This window comes from Taudactylus pleione, unplaced genomic scaffold, assembly GCF_031769625.1.
Source record: "Taudactylus pleione unplaced genomic scaffold, aTauple2 ptg000747l, whole genome shotgun sequence".
Classification (NCBI taxonomy): Eukaryota; Metazoa; Chordata; class Amphibia; order Anura; family Myobatrachidae; genus Taudactylus; species Taudactylus pleione.
The window spans coordinates 236,707-261,081 of NW_028285149.1; the positions used below are offsets into that span (position 1 = coordinate 236,707).

Here is a 24,375-nt window from a genome sequence, read left to right on the forward strand (position 1 = left end):
GGTTAATGACATGTCCTAGGACTTATACCGTATACAGAGTTCTAGCCAATGAGATTCTCTTACCTTCTTCCCGGGAGAAGTAGATGCTGTTCACGGCCATCTCCAGAGAGGTGCAGTCGCTGGCGTCCGATGCCTTTTCCTGGGCAGATTTGCACTCACTGACTTTCCCCTGGGGGTGAACAGAGAGAGAATAAACTTTTGTATATTTAAAGTCAATGAACCAATGCTACAGAGCTGCCATTCTCATATGTCATATACAGTATATATAGCAGAAATGTAAGGGACCCCCATACACGGGGCGATTTTACACACGATATGCACGATTTAGATCGATTGTAACGATCAATAGTGCGTGTTTTGGCATGCTGTACAACGGCGATGTGCGTCCCCGCCATCTTACATCGGCATCGTAGATCTTATGGAAAAACCTGCGATCCATCATGCTGATAAATAGGTAACAGAAGCTTCTTGTAAGATGGATCGTTTACCATTCACAGCAGCATGCGATGTATCGGGCTGAATTTGAAAACTTGCCGAGGTGTCGCACGTTTTCAAATCGCCCCGTGTGTGGCCGGCATAACATTGTACAGGTGACCTCCAAAAATATGGCAGCAACATAAATCCCTAGTAACAGTCACCAAGTGGGGTAATTGCGCTGGATCAGCCGGTGTATCATGGATTATAGATCACCGACGAGAAGATCCGATTGATTGTTCTGACGGACAAGTTTTTGTGTTCAATTTGGTTACACAGGGATACGACAGACAAAGTGGGTTGGTCAGAGGCTGGGCCAATCAGAAGGGGACATGGTGGTCACATGACGAATGTACCCTCAGAGATTTTCAGCATTCTCTCACGTTATGGAGACCCACAAACATTGCACAAGGGTGATGTATTTACCAAGCTGCGGCTAATTTACATGTAGAGCCGTATTCCATTTGAGCCGAGCCGCAATACTCTTTCGCGGCCCTGAGTTTCTGCCTACTTCGCCTGTTTTGCAGGCGGAAAAGTATCGCGGCCGTGGCGGCTTTACCCCGTATTCAATTTGAAAGTAGGCAAAAACGGGACCCGGTGAAACTTAAACAGGCGGAAAGTATTGTCAGATTTGGGGAAATCAGCCTGACACCCCCCAAAAGATGCTCTGACATGGGGGTTAGATATGGTTACCCCCAATTTGGCTCGCTGAAGGTATTTGGTGTTTTTAACCGGGCTCAATAGCTGCTAAATAGCGTTTTCTATACGTGATGCAGAATAGTATATAGGAGTATTTATCCTGAAAATAACTTCTCCCAGCAAATTTGGGGTACTTGAAAATGGGGGTCAGCATATTTAAAAGTTGCTAAAGTGAAGTTGAAAATATTGTGAAAAACCCACCTTCCGCAAACACCTGGGGAATACGTGGGGAATACGTGGGGACCCCCCAGAGTCAAGATCGCTAGTTTTCTTTTTTTTTCTGGTATAAACTCTTTTTATTGAGCAAATCACAAAGAAAACAGTACATTCCAATATTCCAAAAATAAGGTGCAGCACATAACATAGTTTTATAATGGAAACTGTACTATTTCAGAACAATAATATGATCTAATAGAAGATTTTCTCGTTATAAGAAAATAAAGAAAATAGATGCAAGAAAAAACTAGCAGCAACGGCGTGGCAAACCGTTTAAGAATAGAGGAAAGAAAGAGAGAAAAGGAGAAGAAAGACAAAGGAGAGTAAGAGGGGAAGAGGATGGGTGGACTCCGTATAGAGTCACTCTTTTACAATCTAAACATAATAAAGAAAAAAATATAAAAGGAAAATTTAGTTGTTAAATGGGGAAGTAACATTCTGGTATGTCAGCCAAGGGGACCAGATTTTATCAAAGGTTTTGGATGTATTACGTAATAAAGCTGTCATGTATTCCATCTTGTATATATACCAGATACGTGATAATATTGCCTGCATCGGAGAAGGATGAGGATTTTTCCAGTCCGCTGCAATTTGACAAGTCATAGCAGATACTATGTGTCGGAATAACCTATTCTGAGACCGGGACAGAGAAGGCAGACTCAAGGGAAGTAGAAAATGCTGAGGGTCATAGGGAATCGTAATATCAAAGAGGTGCGAGAGGAGATCAATAACCTCCTGCCATATACTAGCTAATTTGGGACAAGTCCACCAGATGTGTAAAAAGCTGCCCTCTCCACCGCAACCCCTCCAGCATCTATCTGAAGCACCGGGAAACATTACTTGCAGCCGCGATGGAACATAATACCATCGATATAGCAATTTATAGATATTTTCCTTAATTTTTACGCAAATAGAACTGGTGGCAGCGTTGTCCCAGATCTCCGTCCAATCCTCAGCATCTATAGAGTGTCCCAAATCTCGTTCCCACGCTAACTCATGAGGCTCCCGATTGGAGCTTACTTCCCCTAGTAAGGAGTAAATAGTAGAAATAAGACCCCTAGTGGAGGGTCGTCTCCAACATAAAGACTCAAAAGAAGTCAAAGATCTGCTAATCAGAGTCGAGCTAATTTTGGAATGGAAGTGTCTAATTTGTAGGAACCTAAAAAATTCTTTGGATGGAACCGCTGCTCTATCCCGGAAGTCAGAAAACTGTGGGAAATTAGTATCTATAGTAATATCATTCACATAATAAATATTACTCGATGACCAGGCTGTAAAAGATGATTTGCATAGTCCAGGAGGAAAAGATGGATTATGAAGTAGTGGTATCAAAGGGGACGGGGCTGGAGCTAACTTAAAACATCTATTGGCTAAATCCCGAACTGCTAAAGAGCAAGAAATTACTGGGTGAGAAGAAACCGTCCGGGGGCGATGAATCTTAGATAGCCACAAGAGGGGGGATACAGTGGCCAGTCCCAGCTCCTCGGCCTCAATAGCCACCCAGACCTTCCCTGCAGAGAAGTTACACCACTGAGCACAATGAGAGAGCTGCGCAGCGTAATAATATTTTTTAAAATCGGGAATACCCAGCCCCCCACCCCTAGAAGGCCGCTGAAGCAACTTTAGTCTAATCCTCGGGCGTTTCCGGTTCCATATGAAATATGAGGTTTGGTACTGGAGGAATTTGAACACGTATGGAGGGATGCAGATCGGAAGGGTCTGAAATAGATACAAGAGCCGAGGGAGAACGCTCATCTTAACTGAATGTATTCTACCTATCCAAGAAATAAAATAGTTGGACCAGTCACACAAATCAGACTTAATGCAATCTAGAAGGCGGGGAAAATTTGCCTGAAACAGCTGATGATGATGATGAGTTAAGAAAACACCAAGATATTTAATCTTTTTTTTATGCCAGGTACAAGGGAGCATGGCCTCTAAGGTTTGCTTTAGGGTAACAGGGATATAGAAATCAAGAACTTCAGTCTTGGTGACATTAATTTTATAACCCGAGTGTTGGGAATATGAATTTATTTCCTCTAAAAGTGAATTTAGGGATCGAGCTGGGTCAGTGAGAGAAACTAAAATATCGTCGGCATATAATGCGATTTTATATTCAGAGGGGCCAGTGGATATTCCCGAGATAGCTCTATTACACCGGATCCTTGCCGCCAAGGGTTCCATAATAAGAGCAAATATTAAGGGAGAGAGGGGACAACCCTGCCGAGTACCGTTAGTGATCCCAAAACTGGAGGAGTAGACACCATTAACCGAAACTCGTGCTGTGGGGGAACGGTAAAGTGTTGCAACGCCATCTAAAAATTTGCCTGAAAAACCCATTTTGTCTAAGACAGCGAATACGAAGGGCCAGGAAATGCGGTTGAAGGCCTTCTCCGCGTCAAGAGCTAAAATCAGAGAAGGAAGTTTCCTTTTATGAATAGAATGTATCAGATCAATGGCCCGTCTAGTGTTGTCCGATGCCGGACGTCCAGGTATAAACCCGACCTGATCCGGATGTATCAAATAAGAGAGCAAAGGAGCTAACCGAGTCGCTAAGATTTTAGCATAAATTTTCAGGTCGACGTTTAATAATGAAATCGGTCTATAGTTAATACAATGAGTAGGATCACGATCAGGTTTAGGAATCACTACAATGTTGGCCCGAGTTGTATCAGGAGCAAAAGAAGCGCCCTCCAAAATATCATTAAATAGAGATGTAAGATGTGGGGCAAGTTCCTTTGTAAACAGTTTATAATATTGGGCTGTAAACCCATCAGGGCCTGGGGCGGCAGAGGAACGTATTGATCTAATAGCAGCTATTGTTTCTTCATCTGAGATACGGTCATTGAGAGTAGATAGTTGGGATTCTGAGAGCCTGGGTAGGGAAGTAGAGGACAAATATGAGCGCACCCCCTCGGCTTCAGCAGAAGTGGGATAAGAAGAATCTGATAAGTTATAAAGGGAACTATAAAAGGTCCGAAATTCCTCAGCCATAACTTCAGGATCATAGGTAAAAGAACCAGAAGACGGAGAGTGTAATTGGTCTATCGCACCTAATGCTTGTCTGCGACGCAGTTTATTGGCTAATAAAGAATCGATTTTGTCAGATTTGTCATAAGAGCGTTGACGAAGTTTTTGCAAAATAAGCGCAGCGCGACGAGACAGAAGGGCATTAAGCTGACCTCGTAGTTTCTCAATTTGGGTTAGCACGGAGGCGCTAGGGGATGTTTTATGTTGAATCAATAGTACTGAGATTTGTGACTCAAGGGAATGAATTTCTTGTGTAGCCGCTTTCCTAACCGCTGAGGTTTTCGAAATAAGAAAACCCCGTATAGTAGCCTTATGGGCTTCCCAGAGGATACTAGAGGAAATATCAGGGGAGGTATTCTCCTCAAAGTAGGGGGTCATTGCTAATTTTATTTCTAGCAGAGCGGGGGATGTTGTAAAAGGGAGTCATCAAGACGCCAGTTACGCTTTCCACGAGGAGAGCGATGTACATCTAAAAGAATATAGACACCTGCATAGTCTGTCCATGTAAAGGGGGAAATACCAGCTTCCGTAACTAGGGAGGTAATAGTGGAGGAAATGTGGATCATATCTATCCTGGAATAATGTTGGTGTGGAGCTGAAAAATGAGTATAGTCTTTGCTGTGAGGATGTTTAAGACACCAGGTATCACAAAGGCCATAATGTTTAAGGGAAGCCAGGAGAGTACGAGAAGCCCTAGGAAGAGACATCCCAGAGGAGTTTGAAGGCGGGTTCGATCTGTCTAACAGGGGGTCAATAATGGTGTTGAAATCCCCACACAGGGGGGCACTGCGCAACTCTGCTAATACGCCTGAACAGAGAATCAAAGAATTGGGGCTGGTCTTGATTAGGAGCGTACACTGACACCAGAGTGAAAATCTCAGTACGGAGAGTACCGATCACTATACGAAATCTACCCTCTGGGTCTGTCACAGTTTTAATGTGGACAAAAGGGATGTTACACCTAATTAAAATGGCTACCCCACGTTTTTTACAATTCGCTGAAGCAAAGAAGGTCTGGGCAAACCACCTACCTCGGAGCTGAGAGTGCGGGCCCGTAAGATGCGTCTCTTGCAAAAATGCAACATCGGCTTTCTCCCTCCTACAAGCCCCCATGAGAACGGTACGTTTCTTAGGAGAATTAAGTCCGTTTACATTAATGGATAACAATTTAAGAGACATGGAAGAAAATATAAAGAAGTGCTACAGACATAACACACACGTATAATAAATCAAAAAATTTGGTCCAAATAGAGCCACCCTTAGGGACAGAAAGAGAAAAAAAGGGGGAAGAAAAACAGAAGAGAGCCACAGAGAAAAAAAGGCACACACAAAAAAAGAAAGAAACAGAGAACCCATTTGGGTAACAACCCTGGTAAATTGGGTCCAAAGCAAAGACCGCAATAATATCAATCAACATAACATTAATCAAAAATATTAAAGGGAGCATGGGGGGTAGTGAAAGGACCGTCCAATAGAATCAGGACTGCCTGGACTCTTAAATATAAGATCGGCTATAACCAAATCAAACAAAAATCCCTGTAATACAGGGATCATAAACCTGTGTCAATATATAGGAAAAAAAAAAAAAAGGGAGGGGGGGGGTTGGGGAGGGAGTAGAATGGGAAAGACAAGGGGAAGAAAGAAACATTATCTAAACATCGTAATATTCATACACATAATAACTACGTATGTCGCAGAGAACCAGGAGGGGAGGACTTTTCCTCCCAGCAAACTTCAAAAAGAAGGAGGTGGGGAGCGTTGAGGTCTGGAAGAGGGAGCAGCAGTCACCGGATCAGAAGTCGGCGTTGGAAGAAGATTAAGCTTAGCTAATAAATCTTGACCTTGAGTGAGAGTCCTGACACTATGCACAGTGTTGTTTGCTGAAACCTGAAGCATAAAGGGGAATCCCCAGCGATATCGGATTTGATGCTGCCGTAGAATCTTAGTGACTGGCTGAAGATCCCGCCGCTTCTGAATAGTAGAGGGAGCCAGGTCCTGGAAGATTTGTAACTGCATATCTTGGAATGGTATCATTGGAGAGTCTCGAGTAGCTAACAAGATCCGTTCCTTTGAACGAAAATAGTGCAGGCGAACTATGACGTCTCTTGGAGGTTGAGTAGGAGAGGGCTTCGCTCGGAGTGCTCTATGGGCTCTTTCACATAAACAATCTTCAATTGTAAGAGCTGGGACTAAGTGTTGAAAAAAGTCCTTTAGAAATGATGGTAAGGAGGGACCAAGGACTGGTTCTGCTATATTACGGATACGTAAGTTGTTGCGACGAGATCGATTCTCTTGGTCCTCTTGTCCTTCTTTGAGTGTCTCCACCTCATCATGAAGTCTAGAGAGTTCTTTATCAAGACTGTTTTGGGAACGGCATAAGTCGTCCGATTTAGATTCCAGCGCATCCGTTCTGTTGCCAAGGGATGTCAATTCTGATTTAAATTCCGCTATAGCTTTTGACAGTTCTTGCTTGAAAGCAGTCTGAACTCCCTCCAACAAACCAGTCATAACTGCCTGAATTTGAGGATCAATACCAGCTTCGGATGAGCATGGGGAGGAGGGGGATTCTGGGGGTAGTGACGAACTCTGAGAACCATTGGATTTAGATCCGAAGAAATTCGTAGAGGATAGTGGAGGTTTCTTACCTCTCTGCGACATAGTGATATAATAGTAATAAAAAAAGTGAGACACAGGGCTCTGCAAGAATAATCCAGGCAAGTTGGGTGACAATATTAAACGAACATCTTTAACTCCAGAGATGCACCATCCAGGAGAATCTTGACCTCAGACAAAAGAGTGTGGGAGGCTGACAGAAAATATAATAGCAAAATGGAGGTACACTGATTGTGGCTGCAATTGGATCTTGATGTAATTATCACAAAAGACCACACGAGGGAGCCAGTGTAGAGTAATTGGCAAATGTCTACCAGCACAAAAAATAAAAAAATGTCAGGGCAAGAGCAAGCTAGATAGCGGAGTTGAATTAAACCTGTTAGGCTAGAGAAAATGAGCTGGGTATATACAGGTAGTTATGCGGAAGCTCCAAACACAGAGAGGCATATATACACTTTCCTTACAATATATGTGGAGCACAGCACAACACCAGCAAAAATAGACTCAGTGTTTATTGGGTACAAAGAAGAGAAACACTGCAGAGTAGCAGCTATATGGCAGGAGCTGATCTGCAGGCTTGATCCTGCAGGGGTTAAAGCTTTAGCTCACAGGAGGGCAGCCTTTTAGTGGCTGAAATATAGAAGAGGGGCCAGGGAGCCACCTGCACTGTGGATGCACCCAGGCTGCGTCTGTACAGCCAGGGATATATGACAGGGCAGAGCAGAGCTGTGTACTTAGCTTCTGGAGCGGGCACCGGCTCCCTCACCGCTTCCAGGCTGAGCAGGGGATTTCAAGATGGCGGCGGGCGCTCCCTTTCTGCCAACTCCGGCCAGCGCCAGACGCCCATACAGGTCCAGATGGGGGGCAAACGGATGGGTCCCTCTGGATGCCTCCGCAGCCGCGTCAACCCGGGGGATCTCAACAGAGGAAAGTCGCGATTCTGGCGGGCCCGCGATCCGCGATCCGCCACGGAAATTTAGGTCCCGGCTTCAAGGGGGAAAGATAGGCCACAGCCTGCAGGAAGGTAGGAGACCTTCCCCGGCTCCGTAGCTCTACCCCTGCGATGTCCACTGGAGCTGGGCTGTGACAGGGAGCTCGCAGGGGACACTGAGGCCAAGTTCAGCCAGGCAAAGGAGGTATTTTAATACCTCTCTGCCGGGAACCCCAAGCATGCACGGCTTTCCTAGAAGGCTGTCAAGCCACGCCCCCCAAGTTCGCTAGTTTTTAACTTTGTACCCCAACATTTTTTTCGCCCCCTTTTTCAAAGTCATTTTTCGGGGTGTCCTTATGTGTTTTTTTTTTTTTTTTTGACACAGATTACCTTTGGGGGACTGGCTGAAGGCTGCAGGGGGGTTCCCGCAACGTTGCACCCCAAACCCCCAATTCTGCCCTTTTTTCTGCCTCCCATTCATAGGCAAAACTTTTCCGCCTATTACATTGCATTGACTCCGCCTAGGGGAAAATTCTTCCAAATTGAATACGGGGTTAAAGCCAAACAGGCGAAAAATGACGTCATTGACGGGACAACCTGATAAAATTATAATGTGGCCTCAGATACCCCATCTTGTTCTACTCTTTATAACCAATCTGATATCGGAGGATCATGTGCTCCCCACAAAGAGCTGTTACTATGTGAGGCATTCTGTTACTATGTGAGGCATTCTGTTACTATGTGAGACATTCTGTTACTATGGGAGAATTTCTGTTACTATGGGAGAATTTCTGTTACTATGTGAGACAAACTGTTACTATGTGAGGCATTCTATTACTATGTGAGGCATTCTATTACTATGTGAGGCATTCTGTTACTATGTGAGACATTCTGTTACTATGGGAGAAATTCTGTTACTATGTGAGACATTCTGTTACTATGTGAGACAAACTGTTACTATGTGAGGCATTCTTTTACTATGAGACATACTGTTACTATGTGAGGCATTCTGTTACTATGTGAGGCATTCTGTTACTATGGGAGAATTTCTGTTACTATGGGAGAATTTCTGTTACTAGGTGAGACAAACTGTTACTATGTGAGGCATTCTGTTACTATGTGAGACATTCTGTTACTATGTGAGGCATTCTGTTACTATGTGAGACAAACTGTTACTATGGGAGGCATTCTTTTACTATGTGAGGCATTCTGTTACTATGTGAGGCATTCTGTTACTATGTGAGACATTCTATTACTATGTGAGGCATTCTGTTACTATGTGAGACATTCTGTTACTTCTTCCTTTGTATTTATAATGTCTGTTCTCTCTATATATCTCTTATCTTATGTACTATGTGAGGCATTCTGTTACTATGGGAAACATACTGTTACTATGGGAGACATACTGTTACTATGTGAGGCATTCTGTTACTATGTGAGACATTCTGTTGCTATGGGAGAATTTCTGTTACTATGTGAGACATTCTGTTACTATGTGAGACAAACTGTTACTATGTGAGGCATTCTGTTACTATGGGAGGCATTCTGTTACTATGTGAGGCATTCTGTTACTATGTGAGAAACTGTTACTATGTGAGGCATTCTGTTACTATGTGAGGCATTCTGTTACTATGTGAGGCATTCTGTTACTATGTGAGGCATTCTGTTACTATGGGAGAAATTCTGTTACTATGTGAGACATTCTGTTACTATGTGAGACATTATGTTACTATGGGAGAAATTCTGTTACTATGGGAGAAATTCTGTTACTATGGGAGACATACTGTTACTATGGGAGATATTCTGTTACTATGTGAGACAAACTGTTACTATGAGAGGCATTCTGTTACTATGTGAGACATTCTGTTACTATGAGAGGCTTTCTGTTACTATGTGAGGCATTCTGTTACTATGAGAGGCATTCTGTTACTATGGGAGACATTCTGTTACTATGGGAGACATTCTGTTACTATGTGAGACATTCTATTACTGTGTGAGGCATTCTGTTACTGTGTGAGGCATTCTGTTACTATGTGAGACATTCTGTTACTATGTGAGGCATTCTGTTACTATGTGAGGCATTCTGTTACTATGTGAGGCATTCTGTTACTATGAGAGGCATTCTGTTACTATGTGAGGCATTCTGTTACTATGTGAGGCATTCTGTTACTATGGGAGACATTCTGTTACTATGTGAGACATTCTATTACTATGTGAGGCATTCTGTTACTGTGTGAGGCATTCTGTTACTGTGTGAGACATTCTGTTACTATGTGAGGCATTCTGTTACTATGTGAGACAAACTGTTACTATGGGAGGCATTCTGTTACTATGTGAGGCATTCTGTTACTATGTGAGGCATTCTGTTACTATGTGAGACATTCTGTTACTTCTTCCTTTGTATTTATAATGTCTGTTCTCTCTATATATCTCTTATCTTATGTAATGTATTCATTGTACTTTAACAATGCAAAGGGCTTCAATAAAAATATGTAAAAAAAATAAAATATTTGCCTAAGAATATCTTTGTACATCGTTTTTATTAATCATTTTCATATAACCTGGAATTTTCTCATATTAATCTACATTTAATAAGCTTACTCTCTGTTACACTTGTGTGGATTGCACTAATATCTGTATTATTTGGGTACTAATAACTGGGACTGGCTGAAGGATTCCCACTTGCAGGAAACAGCCTTAGTGGTGGCAGAACCTGGCAGTAAGTGTGAGATACTGGGGAGCGGAATCATTGTCAGACAGAACAGGTGGTTGTTTCCTGTTATTAGCGCTGTGTCACGCCACCGTCACGCAGCCTCCAGGGCCGGTCATGACAAGTTACTGACAGCGGTTAGAGATCTCTTAGACCCCGGTCTGTGACCAACAAAAAAAATGCACAAATTCATCCTTGTAGGATATGAGAGGAGAGAAACCATTCATGTCCCAAATCAGAGGCTCTGCGCATTCTCTGTACACGGGAGGCAGCTGTGCTGTTGTTGTTTATAAGCTGATTGAGTGACTTCATATAGTGTAATATTATTTGTGAGGGCTGCACACAGTATATGACTACACCAGTTACTTCCCCATCAGCCTGCAGGAGGAAGACTCTGCTGAGTCCAGGAGAATGTGGTCACCAAGTTAGTGCCTTCTCCCCGGCCTGTGCGGAGCAATCTTAGGGCTCTATAAAGAACGAGCCGTTGGCAATTTAGGAGCTCCTATGACTAAGCTGATGGCGAAATGCGTGGTGCGTCCACACACGGCACACACTGTATACCAAGTTCTGTGTGCTTTAACATAATGTTATCCACTTAACGTGGCGGAGAAAATGAGGAAAATGAGGAGGGGGATTCTAATGACATAGAGGATAAGGAGTCTGGGCAGAATGCGTACCCCATAGCGCAGGCAGCAGGGAGTCATGCCAAGCACTTACTGTCATTAAATACTTCCATTTTGGGATTTAATATTTTCAAAATATCTCAAAATCTTTATGTGATATCACATGAGATGTTATTATATAAATGATACAGACAGTATACAGTATTTTATATCACTTATATATTCTCACAATTCACTTTATTTATAGAGCAGGTCTGCACCCGAAACCTAACCCTCCAGGGGGGGCGCCTACACCTAACCTCCCCTGGAGGTGCCTGACCCTAACCCCCCCTTCCCCTAGCCTAAACCTAACCCTCCCGGGGGGTACCTAATCCTAAATCCCCCCGGATGTCCCTAATCCTAACCCTCCACCCCCCCCGCAACTAAGCACTCCTGACGTCCAGTTTACCTACTATCGATGTGCTGGGTGTCAGGATTTCGTTGTGGGGCTGATGATAGATGTCGGTATTTAGACGCCTGTCATTAGTCCCATAACGGGATTTCACAGTCGGGAAGCCGGGTTCCTGACCACATCCCGTTGGGACTTGTAGTATCACAACAGCTGGAGAGCCACAGGTTAGCCCGGCCTGCTCTAAGCTGCCGGGATTGAAGAGAGTTTGGGAACCTCTGTGCAGAAGTGAATTTCCTCATTATCCCATATCCGGCTGATTCAGAGTCACAGGGATCTTGGCCAGTCCTCTGCTCATTTCAGGACGCTCCCCAATCGCAGCTGCATGGATTTGTGCAGTAGCTTTATGGACACTAGAATTAGCATAAGGTAGTAAATCTGATTTACGCAGCATCATGCAAAAAGCAGCTACTAACATCCGACTTAGAATTAGGACCAATATGTGTGAATAAATGTAATGTTACTTCACAGCTGTGTGTCAGCCAACAAGAGGCGATGCCCAAATGTCACAGACTATAGTTTGCTGCACATTCTCCCGATGCCAACAGGTTTCAGAAGTTCCTTTTATAAGAAAAGATTGGGGTATCATATATTCATATAGGGAACATAGTAAAGCATTACATATTATAATCTATATCATTAACAGATGACAACCCCATAGTAGAGCATGGGATACACTTCCTAAGCAATCTATATAGCATAATCATATTCCCTATGCATATGTGCAGAAAACCATAATTTGTGTAAGGGACATTACAGTATATATCTGAGATGTTCCTGAAGGTAGATAGCCTAAGTTACAGAAGTCAGTTTGAAGCACCATAAAACAGTTGTGAAACATAAACACATACTTCTGTCAGTGACGTTACAAGGGAGAGGGTTTAGGTGGACAGACTACTATAACAATGTTAGAAACAATTCCCAGGAATTACCCAGACCTTCCCTCAGTGATAGAATTACACGAGCGCCCGGTGATCATTTCGGTTTTTATCTTTGGTTAATTTCAAATTAAACTATTTGGATTTGGATTTTTGAATGTCAGTTTTGTATAATTTTTTTCATTCAGTCAGTATTATCTTCTAGAAGGTGCTAGATAAATATTAAGTAGAATCTGATTGGTTGATATGGGCAACATCTCCACTTCTAAAAACCTGCATGTAACCGGGTGGCGTCAGCCTCCGACTCCCGATCACAGGTTGGGGTTACGATCCCTTTCTAGACCTTGGGTATCAGGGATTCCCGCTTACCACCAGTGACCACCTGTCACTGGCTCCACCCATTACGGAATGGGCATGTATGTTGCTGCCACCACCGAGCTCCTACCTCGGCGCCTGGAACCGCTGCGTATGCGTTTGACTAGCTGCGGCCACACCCCCTGATTGGTGTCGGCTGTTCCCACCTGATCCCTTGCAATGGACCAGGTCTGCACGGTAGCTGGCAGAGGGCTTGAACTTGGAGATGCGGAGCTCTTATCCAGAACAGCCGGAGAACGGAATAGCGTTTGGCGCAATTCTGTTGGTCGCAGAATTGAGATGCTATTGTAGTCAGGAAAGTTGTTTACTGCTCAAAGTCTTAAAAAAGACCCGTCCTTCCAATTGAAGGGGAACATCAGCGTACAAGAACCAAATCAATCAGCAGCTCTTCTCCACAAAGGATAAACAGGGTTGTACAATATTACCAGGCATGAAGCCTCCTTTTATGCCACTCTAATACACATTACCACAGGGGGTAAGTCCGCCCTGTGGTTTCAACCAATCACCTTAAGTGCATGACCTGTACATGTGCTGGCCACCTGCACATTTAACATGTCCCCTATGGACATGGGGGAGTGGTCATTGCCCTGTGCCTAAGCCCAGCAGGTGTTTTGGTCACCACCCAGGAGTCTGCTCATCTAGGGCCGGGGGAGGTTTCCCTCCAAAACTGACTTCCAGGAATCTGCTAAGGGACCAAGCCAGCCACCTCTGCCTGAATCTGAGCTCCAGAGGTGGGCAAGCAGGGCCTCTGGCATGGCTTTCTGGCCACGGAAGGGAAGCCATTCTGGAGCTCACTGAAACGGCTAGCCGGCTGCCTTAGCCAGCTCCCTATGCACCTCCTCATACCACTTCCAGGCATGAGGCTGCATAGGGGGACATTTGATTTCTCTGGGATCCCCTGGCCATCCTCAGCATCACAGGTAAGTGCACTTTTTACTTAAATTATACACCATAAAATTTTGATGTATCCATATACCCTTTGTACCTGTGCACAGCATCAGCCTTGGCCCACAGCAGCTCAGTGCCGCATACACCTTATACAATACGTTTTACACTAAGGCTGTGCCCTGCACCAGGCTTCCACATATAGCAGCACTGCGGCCCAGGTCCTGCTGTCCGGGTACCATTGTAAATACATTTTATTTAGTGTAAATGTGTGCTGTTAGGTGTCCGGCATCCAGCTTCCCTATACCAGAGCTACTCTCCCGGTCCCCTGCACTCTGCAGCACACGCAGTGCCCGACATTCATTGCCAGGCTCCCATTGCTGCCATCTACGTCTGCAGCCACGGGGCTCAGTCCAATCCCCCAATGTGCGGCCATCGCAGTCCTCCCCGCGGTGCAGTGCACTGAGGGGTAACTGCCGGCCACGTTGCCCTGTGGAGCTGGGACGCTGGGAGCTAGGCGTCCAGTCCCCGGCGGCAGCGCACAGCAGCACACAGGGAACCGGGTAACACAAATCATTGCTGCAGCCACCAGGGAATGTCCGTGGCTCGCAGCACAGCGAGAGACACTCGTTTTTACACACTCGGCGCCTAGCGCCGGTAAAACAATACAAAGGTGGTGCCAGTAACATTTAAACCAGGGCGCCTGGCACCTTTTGTCCTTTTAGAAATGGCGCCGCAGCACGGGGGTTAACACCTTCAGTGCCGCGGCAGCCATTATACACGTGGGGCCGCCTCCGGCCACACTGCACTTTAGTAAATATAATGCTTAGAATGAGTCCATGCAGATTAGCTCTCCCCATGTAAAGGTTTGTACTAACCTGGAAAGCAACCTCACTTAGTCTCTGTACCCATTCATCGCACAACGCACGCTCTGCGGAGAGGAGCATTGTCTTGTCGCTGGTACCTATGATGAAAGCCGCCATGTTTTCCTTATGCCCATTCTCTGTTGGCGCAGGGGCCACATGGATACATTCTGCCAATCGTACAACTTTCCGATCGGCAGCTCGACGAGTGTGTATTCCAGCCAGAGTGCCATCCTTCCAGTCATAAAACTCTAACCTTGCCACGCCAAATTGCGAGTCGGGATACAGGAGAACGTAGCATCGCTTCCACTTCTGTAACAACACATGGGAACACAACATGGTGTTAGAGACACTGGGCAGCACTGAGGTCGTGGGTTCCTTTCCTACTACAGCCCTAACTGTGTGGAGTTTGTATATTCTCCCTGTGCCTGCGTGGGTTACCTCCGGGTTCTCTGGTTTCCTCCCACAAATATACTGATAGGTTACTGACTCCCAACAAAAATTAACCCTAGTGTGTATATGTGTGTACATGTAATAGGGAATATAGAGTGTAAGCTCACAGGGACAGGGACTGAAGTGAATGACTGATATATTCTCTGTAAAGTGCTGAGGAATATGTGTGTGCTATATAAATAACCCTAGTGTGTATATGTGTGTGCTATATAAATAACCCTAGTGTGTATATGTGTGTGCTATATAAATAACCCTAGTGTGTATATATGTGTACTATATAAATAACCCTAGTGTATATATGTGTGTGCTATATAAATAACCCTAGTGTGTACATGTGTGTGCTATATAAATAACCCTAGTGTGTATATGTGTGTACTATATAAATAACCCTAGTGTGTATATGTGTGTGCTATATAAATAACCCTAGTGTGTATATGTGTGTACTATATAAATAACCCTAGTGTGTATATGTGTACTATATAAATAACCCTAGTGTGTATATGTGTACTATATAAATAACCCTAGTGTGTATATATGTGTACTATATAAATAACCCTAGTGTGTATATGTGTGTGCTATATAAATAACCCTAGTGTGTATATGTGTGTACTATATAAATAACCCTAGTGTGTATATGTGTGTACATGTAATAGGGAATATAGAGTGTAAGCTCACTGGGACAGGGACTGATGTGAGTGACTGATATACTCTCTGTAAAGTGCTGAGGAATATGTGTGTACTATATAAATAACCCTAGTGTGTATATGTGTGTACTATATATATAACCCTAGTGTGTATATGTGTGTACTATATAAATAACCATCGTGTGTATATGTGTGTGCTATATAAATAACCCTAGTGTGTATATGTGTGCTATATAAATAACCCTAGTGTGTATATGTGTGTGCTATATAAATACCACTAGTGTGTATATGTGTGTGCTATATAAATAACCCTAGTGTGTATATGTGTGTGCTATATAAATAACCCTAGTGTGTATATGTGTGCGCTATATAAATAACCCTAGTGTGTATATGTGTGTGCTATATAAATAACCCTAGTGTGTATATGTGTGTGCTATATAAATAACCCTAGTGTGTACATGTGTGTGCTATATAAATAACCCTAGTGTATATGTGTGTACTATATAAATAACCCTAGTGTGTATATATGTGTGCTATATAAATAACCCTAGTGTGTATATGTGTGTACTATATAAATAACCCTAGTGTATATATGTGTGTGCTATATAAATAACCCTAGTGTGTATATGTGTGCGCTATATAAATAACCCTAGTGTGTATATGTGTGTACTATATAAATAACCATCGTGTGTATATGTGTGTGCTATATAAATAACCCTAGTGTGTATATGTGTGTGCTATATAAATAACCCTAGTGTGTATATGTGTGTGCTATATAAATAACCCTAGTGTGTATATGTGTGTGCTATATAAATAACCCTAGTGTGTATATGTGTGTGCTATATAAATAACCCTAGTGTGTATATGTGTGCGCTATATAAATAACCCTAGTGTGTATATGTGTGCGCTATATAAATAACCCTAGTGTGTATATGTGTGTGCTATATAAATAACCCTAGTGTGTATATGTGTGTGCTATATAAATAACCCTAGTGTGTACATGTGTGTGCTATATAAATAACCCTAGTGTATATGTGTGTACTATATAAATAACCCTAGTGTGTATATATGTGTGCTATATAAATAACCCTAGTGTGTATATGTGTGTACTATATAAATAACCCTAGTGTATATATGTGTGTGCTATATAAATAACCCTAGTGTGTATATGTGTGCGCTATATAAATAACCCTAGTGTGTATATGTGTGTGCTATATAAATAACCCTAGTGTGTATATATGTGTGCTATATAAATAACCCTAGTGTGTATATGTGTGTACTATATAAATAACCCTAGTGTATATATGTGTGTGCTATATAAATAACCCTAGTGTGTATATGTGTGTACTATATAAATAACCCTAGTGTGTATATGTGTGTACTATATAAATAACCCTAGTGTGTATATGTGTGCACTATATAAATAACCCTAGTGTGTATATGTGTGTACATGTAATAGGGAATATAGAGTGTAAGCTCACTGGGACAAGGACTGATGTGAGTGACTGATATACTCTCTGTAAAGTGCTGAGGAATATGTGTGTACTATATAAATAACCCTAGTGTGTATATGTGTGTACTATATAAATAACCCTAGTGTGTATATGTGTGTACTATATAAATAACCCTAGTGTGTATATGTGTGCACTATATAAATAACCCTAGTGTGTATATGTGTGTACATGTAATAGGGAATATAGAGTGTAAGCTCACTGGGACAGGGACTGATGTGAGTGACTGATATACTCTCTGTAAAGTGCTGAGGAATATGTGTGCGCTATATAAATAACCCTAGTGTGTATATGTGTGCGCTATATAAATAACCCTAGTGTGTATATGTGTGTACTATATAAATAACCATCGTGTGTATATGTGTGTGCTATATAAATAACCCTAGTGTGTATATGTGTGCGCTATATAAATAACCCTAGTGTGTATATGTGTGTACTATATAAATAACCATCGTGTGTATATGTGTGTGCTATATAAATAACCCTAGTGTGTATATGTGTGCGCTATATAAATAACCCTAGTGTGTATGTGTGTACTATATAAATAACCCTAGTGTGTATATGTGTGTCTGCTATATAAATAACCCTAGTGTGTATATGTGTGTGCTATATAAATAACCCTAGTGTGTATATGTGTGTGCTATATAAATAACCCTAGTGTGTATATGTGTGTGCTATATAAATAACACTAGTGTGTATATGTGTGTACTATATAAATAACACTAGTGTGTATATGTGTGCGCTATATAAATAACCCTAGTGTATATATATGTGTGCGCTATATAAATAACCCTAGTGTGTATATGTGTGTGCTATATAAATAACCCTAGTGCATATATGTGTGTGCTATATAAATAACCCTAGTGTGTATATGTGTGTGCTATATAAATAACCCTAGTGTGTATATGTGTGCGCTATATAAATAACCCTAGTGTATATATATGTGTGCGCTATATAAATAACCCTAGTGTATATATATGTGTGCGCTATATAAATAACCCTAGTGTGTATATGTGTGTGCTATATAAATAACCCTAGTGCATATATGTATGTGCTATATAAATAACCCTAGTGTGTATATGTGTGCGCTATATAAATAACCCTAGTGTGTATATGTGTGTACTATATAAATAACCCTAGTGTGTATATGTGTGCGCTATATAAATAACCCTAGTGTGTATTTGTGTGTACTATATAAATAACCCTAGTGTATATATGTGTACTATATAAATAACCCAAGTGTGTATATGTGTGTGCTATATAAATAACCCTAGTGTGTATATGTGTGTGCTATATAAATAACCCTAGTGTGTATATGTGTGTACTATATAAATAACCCTAGTGTGTATATGTGTGTGCTATATAAATAACCCTAGTGTGTATATGTGTGTACTATATAAATAACACTAGTGTGTATATGTGTGTGCTATATAAAATAACCCTAGTGTATATATATGTGTGCGCTATATAAATAACCCTAGTGTGTATATGTGTGCGCTATATAAATAACCCTAGTGTGTATATGTGTGTGCTATATAAATAACCCTAGTGTGTATATGTGTGTGCTATATAAATAACCCTAGTGTGTATATGTGTGTGCTATATAAATAACCCTAGTGTGTATATGTGTGCTATATAAATAACCCTAGTGTGTATATGTGTGTGCTATATAAATAACCCTAGTGTATATGTGTGTACTATATAAATAACCCTAGTGTGTATATGTGTGTACTATATAAATAACCCTAGTGTGTATATGTGTGCACTATATAAATAACCCTAGTGTGTATATGTGTGTACATGTAATAGGGAATATAGAGTGTAAGCTCACTGGGACAGGGACTGATGTGAGTGACTGATATACTCTCTGTAAAGTGCTGAGGAATATGTGTGTACTATATAAATAACCCTAGTGTGTATATGTGTGTACTATATAAATAACCCTAGTGTGTATATGTGTGTACTATATAAATAACCCTAGTGTGTATATGTGTGCACTATATAAATAACCCTAGTGTGTATATGTGTGTACATGTAATAGGGAATATAGAGTGTAAGCTCACTGGGACAGGGACTGATGTGAGTGACTGATATACTCTCTGTAAAGTGCTGAGGAATATGTGTGCGCTATATAAATAACCCTAGTGTGTATATGTGTGTGCTATATATATAACCCTAGTGTGTATATGTGTGTACTATATAAATAACCATCGTGTGTATATGTGTGTGCTATATAAATAACCCTAGTGTGTATATGTGTGCGCTATATAAATAACCCTAGTGTGTATGTGTGTACTATATAAATAACCCTAGTGTGTATATGTGTGTCTGCTATATAAATAACCCTAGTGTGTATATGTGTGTGCTATATAAATAACCCTAGTGTGTATATGTGTGCGCTATATAAATAACCCTAGTGTGTATATGTGTGTGCTATATAAATAACCCTAGTGTGTACATGTGTGCTATATAAATAACCCTAGTGTGTATATGTGAGTGCTATATAAATAACCCTAGTGTGTACATGTGTGCTATATAAATAACCCTAGTGTGTATATGTGTGTGCTATATAAATAACCCTAGTGTGTATATGTGTGTACTATATAAATAACACTAGTGTGTATATGTGTGCTCTATATAAATAACCCTGGTGTGTATATGTGTGTGCTATATAAATAACCCTAGTGTGTATATGTGTGCGCTATATAAATAACCCTAGTGTGTATATGTGTGTGCTATATAAAATAACCCTAGTGTATATGTGTGTGCTATATAAATAACCCTGGTGTGTATATGTGTGCGCTATATAAATAACCCTAGTGTGTATATGTGTGCGCTATATAAATAACCCTAGTGTGTATATGTGTGCGCTATATAAATAACCCTAGTGTGTATATGTGTGTGCTATATAAATAACCCTAGTGTATATATGTGTGTGCTATATAAATAACCCTAGTGTGTATATATGTGTGTGCTATATAAATAACCCTAGTGTGTATATATGTGTGTGCTATATAAATAACCCTAGTGTGTATATATGTGTGTACTATATAAATAACCCTAGTGTGTATATATGTGTGTACTATATAAATAACCCTAGTGTGTATATATGTGTGTACTATATAAATAACCCTAGTGTGTATATGTGTGTGCTATATAAATAACCCTAGTGTGTATATGTGTGTGCTATATAAATAACCCTAGTGTGTATATGTGTGTGCTATATAAATAACCCTAGTGTGTATATGTGTGTGCTATATAAATAACCCTAGTGTGTATATGTGTGCGCGATATAAATAACCCTAGTGTGTATATGTGTGTGCTATATAAATAACCCTAGTGAGTATATGTGTGTACTATATAAATAACCCTAGTGTGTATATATGTGTGTACTATATAAATAAATAACCCTAGTGTATATATATGTGTGTACTATATAAATAACCCTAGTGTGTATATGTGTGTGCTATATAAATAACCCTAGTGTGTATATGTGTGTGCTATATAAATAACCCTAGTGTGTATATGTGTGTACTATATAAATAACCCTTGTGTGTATATGTGTGTGCTATATAAATAACCGTAGTGTGTATATGTGTGTGCTATATAAATAACCCTAGTGTATATATGTGTGTGCTATATAAATAACCCTAGTGTGTATATGTGTGTGCTATATAAATAACCCTAGTGTGTATATATGTGCGCTATATAAATAACCCTAGTGTGTATATATGTGCGCTATATAAATAACCCTAGTGTGTATATGTGTGCACTATATAAATAACCCTAGTGTATATGTGTGTGCTATATAAATAACCCTAGTGTATATATGTGTGTGCTATATAAATAACCCTAGTGTGTATATGTGTGTGTACTATATAAATAACCCTAGTGTGTATATGTGTGTGCTATATAAATAACCCTAATGTGTATACATGTGTACTATATAAATAACCCTAGTGTGTATATGTGTATACTATATAAATAACCCTAGTGTGTATATGTGTGTGCTATATAAATAACCCTAGTGTGTATATGTGTGTGCTATATAAATAATCCTAGTGTGTATATGTGTGTGCTATATAAATAACCCTACTGTGTATATGTGTGTGCTATATAAATAACCATCGTGTGTATATGTGTGTGCTATATAAATAACCCTAGTGTATATATGTGTGTACATGTGATAGGGAATATAGAGTGTAAGCTCACTGGGACAGGGACTGATGTGAATGACTGATATATTCTCTGTAAAGCGCTGAGGAATATGTGTGCACTAAATAAATAACCCTAGTGTGTATATGTGTGTGCTATATAAATAACCCTAGTGTATATGTGTGTGTGCTATATAAATAACCCTAGTGTGTATATGTGTGTGCTATATAAATAACACTAGTGTGTATATGTGTGTACTATATAAATAACCCTAGTGTGTATATGTGTGTGCTATATAAATAACCCTAGTGTGTATATGTGTGTCTGCTATATAAATAACCCAAGTGTGTATATGTGTGTGCTTTATAAATAACCCTAGTGTGTTTATGTGTGTCTGCTATATAAATAACCCAGGTGTATATATGTGTACTATATAAATAACCCTAGTGTGTATGTGTGTATACTATATAAATAACCCTTGTGTGTATGTGTGTACTATATAAATAACCCTAGTGTGTATGTGTGTACTATATAAATAACCCTCTGTGTATATTTGTGTACTACATAAATAACCCTAGTGTGTATATGTGTGTACTATATAAATAACCCTAGTGTGTATATGTGTGTGCTATATAAATAACCCTAGTGTGTATATGTGTGTCTGCTATATAGATAACCCTAGTGTGTATATCTGTGTAATATATAAATAACCTTAGTGTGTATTTGTGTGGACTATATAAATAACCCTAGTGTGTATATGTGTGTACTATATAAATAACCCTAGTGTGTATATGTGTGTACTATATAAATAACCCTAGTGTGTATATGTGTGTGCTATATAAATAACCCTAGTGTGTATATGTGTGTGCTATATAAATAACCCTAGTGTGTATATGTGTGTGCTATATAAATAACCCTAGTGTGTATATGTGTGTGCTATATAAATAACAATAGTGTGTATATGTGTGTGCTATATAAATAACCCTAGTGTGTATATGTGTGTGCTTTATAAATAACCCTAGTGTGTATATGTGTCTGCTATATAAATAACCCTAGTGTGTATGTGTGTACTATATAAATAACCCTAGTGTGTATGTGTGTACTATATAAATAACCCTAGTGTGTATATGTGTGTGCTATATAAATAACCCTAGTGTGTATGTGTGTGTACTATATAAATAACCCTAGTGTATATATGTGTGTACTATATAAATAACCCTAGTGTGTATATATGTGTACTATATAAATAACCCTAGTGTGTATATATGTGTACTATATAAATAACCCTAGTGTGTATATGTGTGTACTATATAAATAACCCGAGTGTGTATGTGTGTACTATATAAATAACCCTAGTGTGTATATGTGTGTACTATATAAATAACCCTAGTGTGTATATGTGTGTGCTATATAAATAACCCTAGTGTATATATGTGTGTGCTATATAAATAACCCTAGTGTGTATATATGTGTACTATATAAATAACCCTAGTGTGTATATATGTGTACTATATAAATAACCCTAGTGTGTATATGTGTGTACTATATAAATAACCCGAGTGTGTATGTGAGTACTATATAAATAACCCGAGTGTGTATATGTGTGCGCTATATAAATAAACCTAGTGTGTATATGTGTGCGCTATATAAATAACCCTAGTGTGTATATGTGTGCGCTATATAAATAACCCTGGTGTGTATATGTGTGCGCTATATAAATAACCCTGGTGTGTATATGTGTGCGCTATATAAATAACCCTAGTGTGTATATGTGTGTGCTATATAAATAACCCTAGTGTGTAGATGTGTGTGCTATATAAATAACCCTAGTGTGTATATATGTGTGTACTATATAAATAACCCTAGTGTGTATATATGTGTGTACTATATAAATAACCCTAGTGTGCATATGTGTGCGCTATATAAATAACTCTAGTGTGCATATGTGTGCGCTATATAAATAACCATCGTGTGTATATGTGTGCGCTATATAAATAACCATCGTGTGTATATGTGTGCGCTATATAAATAACCATCGTGTGTATATGTGTGCGCTATATAAATAACCATCGTGTGTATATGTGTGCGCTATATAAATAACCATCGTGTGTATATGTGTGCGCTATATAAATAACCCTAGTGTGTATATGTGTGCGCTATATAAAAACCCTAGTGTGTATATGTGTGCGCTATATAAATAACCCTAGTGTGTATATGTGTGCGCTATATAAATAACCCTAGTGTGTATATGTGTGCGCTATATAAAAACCCTAGTGTGTATATGTGTGCGCTATATAAATAACCCTAGTGTGTATATGTGTGTGCTATATAAATAACCCTAGTGTGTATATGTGTGTGCTATATAAATAACCCTAGTGTGTATATGTGTGTGCTATATAAATAACCCTAGTGTGTATATATGTGTGTGCTATATAAATAACCCTAGTGTGTATATATGTGTGTGCTATATAAATAACCCTAGTGTGTATATATGTGTGTGCTATATAAATAACCCTAGTGTGTATATGTGTGTGCTATATAAATAACCCTAGTGTGTATATGTGTGTGCTATATAAATAACCCTAGTGTGTATATGTGTGTGTGCTATATAAATAACCCTAGTGTGTATATGTGTGTGTGCTATATAAATAACCCTAGTGTGTATATATGTGTGCTATATAAATAACCCTAGTGTGTATATGTGTGTGCTATATAAATAACCCTAGTGTGTATATATGTGTGTACTATATAAATAACCCTAGTGTGTATATGTGTGTGCTATATAAATAACCCTAGTGTGTATATGTGTGTTCTATATAAATAACCCTAGTGTGTATATGTGTGTGCTATATAAATAACCCTAGTGT

General features: G+C 40.1%; 1 protein-coding gene across 3 annotated transcripts in view; it reads right to left on the reverse strand.

Annotated features, from left to right (window-relative positions):
• The window catches only part of LOC148477101 (docking protein 1-like), a 510,241-nt gene that overhangs the window by 50,012 nt on the left and 435,854 nt on the right, over nt 1-24,375 (reverse strand). For 2 of the 3 annotated variants that reach the window (XM_088457210.1, XM_088457211.1), the window contains 2 exons: nt 14,761-15,057; nt 64-169 (listed from right to left, as the gene is read on the reverse strand). In XM_088457210.1, coding sequence (XP_088313336.1) covers nt 64-169; nt 14,761-15,057 — 403 coding nt within the window. The remainder of the gene's footprint in view (nt 1-63; nt 170-14,760; nt 15,058-24,375) is intronic. The other variant, XM_088457212.1, reaches the window with a different exon arrangement.